This window comes from Rhinopithecus bieti, unplaced genomic scaffold, assembly GCF_001698545.2.
Source record: "Rhinopithecus bieti isolate Rb0 unplaced genomic scaffold, ASM169854v2 scaffold_11964, whole genome shotgun sequence".
NCBI lineage: Eukaryota > Metazoa > Chordata > Mammalia > Primates > Cercopithecidae > Rhinopithecus > Rhinopithecus bieti.
The window spans coordinates 1,962,227-1,972,338 of NW_016807677.1; the positions used below are offsets into that span (position 1 = coordinate 1,962,227).

General features: G+C 40.9%; 1 protein-coding gene across 4 annotated transcripts in view; it reads left to right on the forward strand.

Moving 5' to 3' along the window:
* The window catches only part of SIK3 (SIK family kinase 3), a 124,913-nt gene that overhangs the window by 26,223 nt on the left and 88,578 nt on the right, over positions 1-10,112 (forward strand). For all 4 annotated transcript variants that reach the window (XM_017883105.1, XM_017883107.1, XM_017883108.1 and 1 more), the window contains exon 3: positions 9,771-9,932. In XM_017883105.1, coding sequence (XP_017738594.1) covers positions 9,771-9,932 — 162 coding nt within the window. The remainder of the gene's footprint in view (positions 1-9,770; positions 9,933-10,112) is intronic.

A 10,112-nucleotide genomic window follows, 5' to 3' on the forward strand; every position in this document is an offset into this window, starting at 1 on the left:
GAGGTCAGGAGATCGAGACATCCTGGCTAACATAGTGAAACCCCGTCTCTACTAAAAAAATACAAAAAACTAGCCGGGCGAAGTGGCGGCCACCTGTAGTCCCAGCTACTCGGAAGGCTGAGGCAGGAGAATGGCATAAACCCGGGAGGCGGAGCTTGCAGTGAGCTGAGATCCGGCCACTGCAGTCCAGCCTGGGCGACAGAGCAAGACTCTGTCTCAAAAAAAAAAAAAAAAAAAAAAAGAAAAGAAATTACTGTAATGTAGTTGTTCACTGATGTCATAGAGGCAGATAGACTAAATGTCATTAGACACAAATTATGGAGCAGTTTTTCTCGGGCAGGTGAGTAGGTTAGGGTTAGCTTCAGAGAAACAACCTTTAAGCTGGAGTTTAAAGGATAACCTTGAATTCCAAAGTTCAGGTGGGGATGGGAATGAGAATAGGAGACGGGCATTCCAGCAAGAAGTAAAACCCTGAGCAAAGTGTACAGCTTGTTGGTGAAACAGCAAGTACACATGCAGGTGAGCCATATATTGTAGGCTATGAGATGTTGTTGAAGAGTTCTGAGTTGAATGAATGAGACGACCAAAGAAATGTGTTAGAATAACTGGTAACAATGTAAAGGATGGTGGACAGAAAGGGAAACATGAAGGATGGAGAGGAGGAGGCATACTGTTTCAATATAAGTCGAAAATTTAGCATATTGTGTAAGTAACTGGATGTTAAGAGTGGGGAAGAAAGAGGAGTTGAAGATGATTCCAAAGTTTCTTTCATGGACATCTAGATGATCGTAAAAGAGATTCAGGAGGAGAACTAGGTTACAGCAGGAAAATAAAGAGAACATTAGTTCAGGCCAGGCCCGTTGGCTCATGCCTGTAATCCCAGCACTTTGGGAGGCCGAGGTAGGTGGATTACTTGAGGTAAAGAGTTTGAGACCAGCCTGACCAACATGGTGGAACCCTGTCTCTACTAAAAATACAAAAATTAGCTGGGCCTGGTGGCACCTGTTGTCCCAGTGACTTGGGAGGCTGAGATAGGAGAATCACTTGAACCTGGGAGGCGGAGGTTGCAGTGAGCCAAGATCGCACCACCCCACTTCAGCCTGGATGACAAAGTGAGTCTCCATCTCAAACAAACAAACAAAGAGAACGTTAGTTCAGTTTTGTCCATGTTAAATTTATATATCTTTCTTTTTTTTTTTTTTTTTTCAGAGACGGAGTCTCGCTCTGTCGCCCAGGCTGGAGTGCAGTGACGCAATCTCAGCTCACTGCAAGCTCCGCCTCCCGGGTTCCCGCCATTCTCCTGTCTCAGCCTCCCGTGTAGCTGGGACTACAGGCGCCCGCCACCTCGCCCGGCTAGTTTTTTGTATTTTTTAGTAGAGCCAGGGTTTCACCATGTTAGCCAGGATGATCTCGATCTCCTGACCTCGTGATCCGCCCGTCATGGCCTCCCAAAGTGCTGGGATTACAGGTTTGAGCCACCGTGCCCGGCCAATTTATATATCTGTCAAATTTTTTTAAATTATAAAAATAAAGGTGGGATCTCACTATGTTGCCCAGGCTGATCTTGAACTCCTGGACTCAAGTGATCCTCCCACCTTGGCCTCCCAATGTGCTGGGATCACAGGTGTGAGCCACCACACCTGGCCTAAATTTAGATATCTTTATGACACCTAGATGAAGTTTTTCAATAGACATTTGAAAACAGGATTTTGGAGCTCAGGAGGTTAAGTGACTAGAAACAGTGAATTTGGAAGCCATTAGCCTTATGTATTGGCATTAGTTACCATCTCATGCTAGATAAAATTCCCTGGAGACATGTACTTGAGCTGTTCCCTTTGGAAGACTAGTTAGAGCTAGGATTGCAACATTTTGATAGTCAATATTTTAAAAAATCAAAAGGTACCTCTGTTGACTTGGAGCACGCAGATTATACTAGCGTCTGGTTAGAACCTCTGTTACAGGATTAGCAAACCAACTATTGCTAATACCTTGGTGTAGCATGAGAAATATTGGTACTGTATGAGAAAACTTGAATAACATTTTTGAAAGGCCTTTTGTAATATATGAGATTCTATTTCAAAGGCTGCCTGGGGTTATGCTTAGTCTAGAAATACTTTTTTTTTTTTTTGAGACGGAGTCTCGCTGTGTCACCCGGGCTGGAGTGCAGTGGCACCATCTCAGCTCACTGCCACCTCTGCCTCCCAGGTTTAAGCGATTCTCCTGCCTCAGCCTCCCAAGTAGCTGGCACTATAGGCATGTGCCACCACACCCAGCTAATTTTTTTTTGTATTTTGAGTAGAGATGAGGTTTTGCCATGTTGGCCAGGCTGGTCTCGAACTCCTGACCTCAGGTGATCCACCTACCTCTGCCTCCCAAAGTGCTGGGATTATAGACGTGAGCCACCATGCCCGGCCTGCCTGGCTGATTTTTAAATTGTTTGTAGCGATGGGGTCTTGCTTTGCTGCCCAGGCTGGTCTTTAAGTGCTGGGATTATAGGCGTGAACCACCATGCCTGGCCTAATCTATAATTATTAAGTATCCATCATAGGCAGAGTACTATTTTAGGTGTAATAACGAGGCATAGAAAAAAATTAAAATAGTTCTAGTTCCACATTTTCAAAACTAAAGCATATCCTGTGATAATGTGTTTCACAAAGAAATTGTGTTTTCTCAAAACTCTCAAGGAAAAGTTTAGTTTGTTTGGAAGAGACAGAAGAAAATTTAGTGTGCTTTTTGCTTGTATACGAAGTACAGACTTGGATATATGAAGATAGGTCATATATGTTAGTGTGCCCTTTTGGATTAGTTGGGAAGACTCTTGAATTCATTCAGGTGAGCAATACCTTTTGGCATTCATTTTGCTAATAAAATCTAAGGTTCAGGAAATAATTTTAATAAACAGGGATAGGAATGTGTTCAATCATCTTTTGTTCTTTTAATAAATACTTATTAAGTGCTTAATATGTGTCAGATACCGTTCCTTGTACTAGATACAGTATTGAACAAAATGGCAAGAATGCCTGCCCTCATGGAGCTTGTTTCCTAGTGGAGAAGACAGGTAATACACAAACGAAGTAGGTAGAATGTGTCATTTGTTAGGAAATCATAAGGTGCGGAGGGGAAGTGAATATGAAATTGAAATATCAGGAGGTAAGCTGACAGTGGAGATGGGGAAGACCTCTCTGAGAAGGTTATACTTTTGTAAAAGATCATGCAGCTATTTGGGGAGGAGCATTTCAAGTAGAAAGAATAGAAAGAACAAAGGCCCTGTGGCAGGAGTATTTCACTGTGTTTGAGAAATAGCAAGGTGGCATATGTGGTACAGTAGGATGAGAGCCAGTGAGAGAAGGTGAGGTCAGAGGTCATGAGCTGGGAACCCATTGGAGGGTCTGACAAAAAAATGATGTGATCTTATTTAAGATTTAAAAGAATTACCCTGCTACATAGAAATGCAGACTTAATTGTTTGAGTGTAAGAGTTTGAGGCTGCAGTGAGCCATGATCGAGCCACTGCACTCCAACGTGGGCAACAGAGCAAGACCTTGTCTCTTGAAAGAGAAAGAGAGGAAGAAAGAAAAGAGAAAATGCAAACTTATATTCATATAAAATTCTGTACACAATTGTTTAATTGTTGATAGCAGCTTTCTTTGTAATAGCTAAGAACTGGAAACAACCAAAATGTCCTTCAGTGGGTGAATGGATAAGGAAACTCTTGTACATCTATTCCATGCTATACTACTCAGCAATAAAAACCAGCAAATGGGGCCAGATGCGGTGGCTCACGCCTGTAATCCCAGCACTTTGGGAGGTTGAGGCAGGCAGATCATGAGGTCAGGAGTTCGAGACCAGCCTGGCCAATATGGTGAAACCCCGTCTCTACTGAAAATACAAAAATTAGCCGGGTGTGGTGGCACATGCCTGTAGTCCCAGCTACTCGGGAGGCTGAGGCAGGAGAATCACTTGAACCCGGGAGGTGGAGGTTGCAGTGAGCCAAGATTGTGCCACTGCACTCCATCCTGGGTGACAGAGTGAGACTCTGCCTCAAAAAAAAAAAAAAAAAAAGGAGCAAATGGTTAATAGACACATCAACTTGGATGGATCTTAAGTACATTATGGTGACTAAAAGTATCAGGCCAGGCATGGTGGCTCATGCCTGTAATCCCAACACTTTGGAAGGCCTGGGCAGGAATATCACTTTAGCCCATGAGTTTGAGACCAGCTTGGTCAACTTGGTGAAACCCCATCTCTAAATAATTAGCTAGGCATGGTGGCAGATGCTTGTAGTCCTAGCTGCTTGGGAGGCTGAGGTGGGAGGAGGTCAAGGCTGCAGTGAGCCATTATCTTGCCACTGCAATCCAGCTTGAATGACTCTGTCTCAAAAAACAAACAAACACAAGAAAATAAAAAAGCCAATCTCAAAAGGTCGCTGACTGTATGATTCTGTTTATATAGGGTTCTTAAAATGATGAAATTACATAAATGGAAAACAGGTTAGTGGTTTCTAGGAGTTAGGGATGGTGGGGCATAGAGGAGCAAGCATGACTGTATAGGGGTAGTGCAAAGGAGATATGTGTGGTGGTGAAATATTTTTGTATCTTTTTTTGATACAAAAAATTGAACAGGGGAAGAGTACGCAGTAATGACTGAGTCCTAATAGTTGTCATTGCTGTTGTAATTGCAGTGGTTGTTCCACAAATCTACACATGTGATAAAGTGACATAGAACTATACGTATACATTGTACCCATGTCAAATTCTGGGTTTTGATACCGTTCTATAATTATATAAGATTTAACCATTGGAGGACACTGGGCGAAGGGTACACGGGACCTCTCTGTGCTGTCTTTGCAATTTCCTGTGAATCTATGATTATCTCAAAATAAAAAGTTTTAAAAAAAAGATTACTACCTTGGCTGCTCTTTTGAGGAGTAATCCTACGAGATTTTTGCAGAAATTTAGCAGCAAGGTGGTTGCTGTTAAATGAGGCTGGTGGCACTAGAGTGGAGTGAAGACACGGGTGAGAAATAGTTGGATTCTGAATATGATTTGAATGTAGAGTTAATAGAATTTGCTGATGGATAGGATGCAGGGTGTGAGAGAAAGAGAAGAATGAAAGATGCCATAAAAGTTTTTGGCCTGGTCAATGGAAGAGCGAAGAAAAGAGATAGTAACAAGCAGCAGCAACAAGTCAAGAAGCCCAGTAAGAGGTAGTTGGATTCTTGGCAAGGAAGACAAAAATGACAAGCCATCTTCCTCTGGTCAGTGGCAGCCGTGCCTGGGAGTTAGAGGACAATAGGATTTGAAAGTGAGTGCACTCTTATTAACCTGCTTAGGGGGAGCTGTGTTAGCTTGGCCTCACCCTGCTTTTTTGGAAAGAAGCGTTTGTTTGATAAACAGGAAGTCGTTTCCATGGGTGTAGGAAGAAGAAATGATAGAACTGAGTGGTAAAGCAAATAACTACTAGCTGTGGTTAGTTTGGAATTGGCAGAAGTTTTTTCAGGTAGTCACCTAAGATGACGATGAGCACACATACTGCCTTTCCCCCTTTCTAGGCTGGGTTAATTCTTCACTGAATTGTGATGTTTCTGCCTATTGCTCATCTGCTGTCAGGGTATGTTCATTTTCAGCTAGTGTTTTGCATCAGCTATGAGTTGTAGATTTAGCAGACAAATGGAGACACTGTCTGTTTAGAGTGGAAAAGTGACTTATTTTAAGAAATGTTGGCTCCCCACCACTATCCCATTAGTGGCATACCTCTGACACTCCACTGAAGCTGGCCTAGGGAAGCTAAGACTGGCTTCTGTGTATTTTTGCTCTTTGAAAGGTCAGAACCTAAATGTACCACAAGATATTTTCTCCCTGAGTAAGATCGGGACAAAATTACAAACAGTGAATTCTGAAGCAAACTTACGTGCTGGTGCTCTAATGCTTTAGAAACTTCAAAATCGATTTCCTCTACTTCTAACAATATTACTCTTCGTGGGGTCTGTAAATCTCTTAGTATCAGTTACTTCTTTTCATTTTGCAAGGAAGGGCAGACCAAAAAGATTAAAGAAGACCAATGCCAAGTCATGGTCATGGGAAAGTGAGAAAGAGAATTTAAACTCTTTATACTTTTGAAAAGGACTTGAAACAGGAGAGCCATTTTTTTTCCCTTTTAACCAAGAGACACCTCATCCCTGTCTGGGTACATGTTTGGAGTGAGGCTATGGTCAAAGAAAACTTTACATTTGTCCCAGACCTGTAATGGCAACTAAATAGATAAGTAGTTGATTGATGGTGAGAAAAGCTTAGTGTGGTGGACTTGACTTTACACAGCAGGTGTCTAAGTGAGGTTTGTTTAGATTGGTGGGGGTGAGGAGGGGGCAGGACTCTAGCTGAGGGCGTGGCTGCAGTGTGGATGATTGGGATGAGGATATGGGTAGTATTTGTGGCTCAGTATTTAGGAGAGCTAGTTCACTGAATTGCCTGGAAGAAGCAGAACAACTCTAGAGTTCCTTGCAATTTGAGTTTATCCTGACAAGATTCAACATGTATTTTGCTTTGCATATTGAGTGGATTCAGAAGCCATTTGATTTCATTTGCCTTCTGAAAGTACTGCAGTATTTGTTAAAATGCTGTGACTATGTGTTAAGTCCAGGCTGGGCTACAGCTCTGGATTTCTTCACTGAAAGTTAAATATCACATTTGAACTTGAAGAATGCTTGCTGCCTGCCTCTAGAGCATATACGAATATAAAGCAGCCATTTGTCAGCAGGCAGCTGAAAGGCGATTTTCAGCAGGGACTGAAAACCACTGCAGGCCGCTGGCTTCCTGGCACACCCACTAGACCTCGTGGGTTTACAGTGAAAGCAAACCAATGGGAGTAGGGGTTGGGGGGATAAGATGGGCAAAAATCAGAGCAGAGGGTGAGTCTGAATGCGACTGAGCCACTGGGAGGGGCTTGCATGTGAAGAGCACAGTGCTCCCAAAGAGAAGAAAACTTGAACCCTAAACACAATGACTGGGAGCAAATATCTAATGCAAACACTTAAAAAAAAAAAAAAAAAAAAAGTGTTGTGTTCTGTAAGTGTATTTAGAGTCCAGGGGGGAAAAAATGGTGATTTGTCTTCTTTGTATCTATAACTATAGGGGTACTGAAGGTAACTTTGGGGAAAGTATTATAGTTTAAGCTGTATCACCCAGTGCGCTCTTACAGACACCTTTTAACCAGAACTATTAACAGGGACATTCGATGTATAGAAAAATCACCTTTAAGCTCTACAGCATCCTGAAGGACTTTGTGCTCTATTAACTAGATGCTTAAGTATTCCCTATATAGTATTGAGTGGACCTTTTCAAAAATGTCTTTTGCAACATCTTTGAAAGTTAAAAGTTTTGACATGTGATACTCTTAATCAGAGTACGCGTTTATTCCCAAATATTCTGTTCTTCCTTTGGGTATAGCATGCAACAGAGTTTACTTGTATTTAGAAGATCAAGAGGCGGGGATATTGGCAGGATAAATGATTTGTCCAGGGACAACTGATGTGTCACTGTAGAGATAAAACAGAACTAGGCTGCATTCCAGCAGCTCAGGCCTGTATAACAGTTTTGAGAACTTTCTAATCACTTTAGGAAAACAAGGTACTTAGAAATTTATAAAGAGTTTCTTAATAAAAGAAAATCACTTATTTTGGAAATTGTGAAATTAATCATTCTGCAGCATTTAAGAAGCGCTTTGATGTGTTCTGGTAATTAGTATTTACTGCCAGACGAATGTCTCTTGGGCATTTTAATTAATGGGTAGCTTGGCCAAATGAGCTTCTGATGGTAAACCTTCGTAAGGGTTTATTTTTATGTTTCTCAAGAATAGCTGTCTCTTCAAAGCTCTTTAATTAGACAAAGTTTAGCAACTAAAACATATTATTAGAATAATTAGGACTTGGGTTAAGAGAAATAGGGGGTCAAAGGAGCAGGTACTGTTATAAAAGGGCCTCTTAAAACATAGCGTTCTACCTCTGATGGACGGCCAGTTCTTTCACAGCTTCTGTTAAGTTACTGCCCCTAGTTTGGACTTCGTGTTGTTTAAAGTTCATAGCCGACCTCACTGGAAGCCTAAACACACCCGAGTGGGAGCTTACTTATCCCCACCTCTGACCTCCTGGGGAAAGCTTGATTCTAGTCCTTTTAACTGCTAAGTGGAAGACTTCTTATTTTCTCCTTTTTTTTTCTATTAAATTGGTAATCTTGGCTATAACAATGACTTGTATTTTTGAGGGAGATGCTTCAAAAGCCTTATGTGTGGTGAACAAAAATTACAGTAATTCCTTAGAGGATCTTTTTAAATGATTTATATTATCTACATATAAGATATGTTCTTAAAGTGACTATCGTATTTGCATTCCCGAATGTTATATACCTTGTGGTCAGAATGCAGTTTGAATTATTTTACAATCTGCTCTGTAGATGGGCTGGCATCTAGCTCCCCTTCTTCAGCCTCCCCTGCCATTTCTTGCCACAAGCGCTCAGTCTTTGCAGTTGTTGCTAGTAAATATGTGCCACCCTGAACTTCCTCTTTGTGGTGAAGGAAAGATACACCTGACTGGTCCTGAGAGGGAGTGATATGTCACCAAAACAATTGTGTATTCTTACCAAAACTACTGTTGATAAATCACAATATATTTATCTGTATTCCCCCAGTTTTCACTTTCCTACTATCTCAGGATGCTTAGGATGGCAAATATGTCCTTTTCCCAGCTAGATCAGTTGATTAAAGGACAGTGCTCATGAGACCATTAGACATTTCTAACAGAGCAACTGTATCATAGCTGACATTTCTAATCCCACTAGCTGTCATGACCTATATGTGTTGTTGGTTTGATAAAGAACTGAGTCAAAGATATGTATGTCATTGGTTTGGTATAAACCTACTGCTATTATTGGAAAGTTCTTAAAGAACCTGCTAATCCATCAAATCAGTTTTGAATATTGAGGATAGCCTGCTTTATAGTATTATAGATTTTATCACATGTAAATTCTTTTGATATGCCTTAGTTAACAACATGGCCAATGAAAATGATTTTATTTAAGTTGGTAGAAACTTCACTTGGTTTTAATTGATGTTATCTGTAAAATTAACATTCTTTAAGAACCATTTGGTAAGCCCCATAAATGCAGATATAAAGATGTAGGTATATCACTGTTCGCTCCAGAGAACAGTTACCAAGTAAGTGTGTTTTTATGTCAAATCTAAAAACTTTGAGAAAGCAGAAAGATAGTAACCAAAACAGAGTGTTCTATCGAGCAGTTTTCTCCCCTTAGCAGTGACTAATTTCTGTCCACCCTTTCCTTAAATGATTGAATATTGGGGCCTTGCTTTTTGCCTCCTCTTTAACACAGGAAATATTTCTGATACTTATCTTCATGTGTGTGTTTGCTCATGTCTGTGTAATCTTCTGCAGTGGGGATATGAAAAGAAAGGTACTGAGTTCTATGACCCTTGAAAAACACCTTATAACCCTCAGAACTCTCTTTTCCTAATGAAAGTACTAGTTTGTTCTTATGCATACTTTTGTATAACAGGATTTATACTTAAAATAGTTTGGCTACATATTACTAATGAATTTTGATAGATGCAAACCAGGACTATCAATGTGTTGTTCTCTCGTTGTTCATTTCGCCTCTTTCACGCACTCACTTGAGAGGGCCCCTTGTAGCCCTCCTTAAGTCTACCTTTTGAAATTACCCAAGTGTCCAAAATGAAAACTGACTGTATTCTTCTTCAACACAGACCACCTGGTGGCCCATGGTAGAATGGCAGAAAAGGAGGCCCGTCGGAAGTTCAAACAGATCGTCACAGCTGTCTATTTTTGTCACTGTCGGAACATTGTTCATCGTGATTTAAAAGCTGAAAATTTGCTTCTGGATGCCAATCTGAATATCAAAATAGCAGGTGAGAACTGTACTGAGGATGTCAGATAGGGACAAAGGAGCTTTTCCTTGGGGTTCTTTAAGCAAGGGATTATCTGTTTCCATCTCTTCAGAAAGAACTATTGTGAAAGTAAGGAAAATTTAAGATGAAAAGCAAATAGCCTGAAACTTGATAAACTTTAAAAATACTCCCCACCCCGCA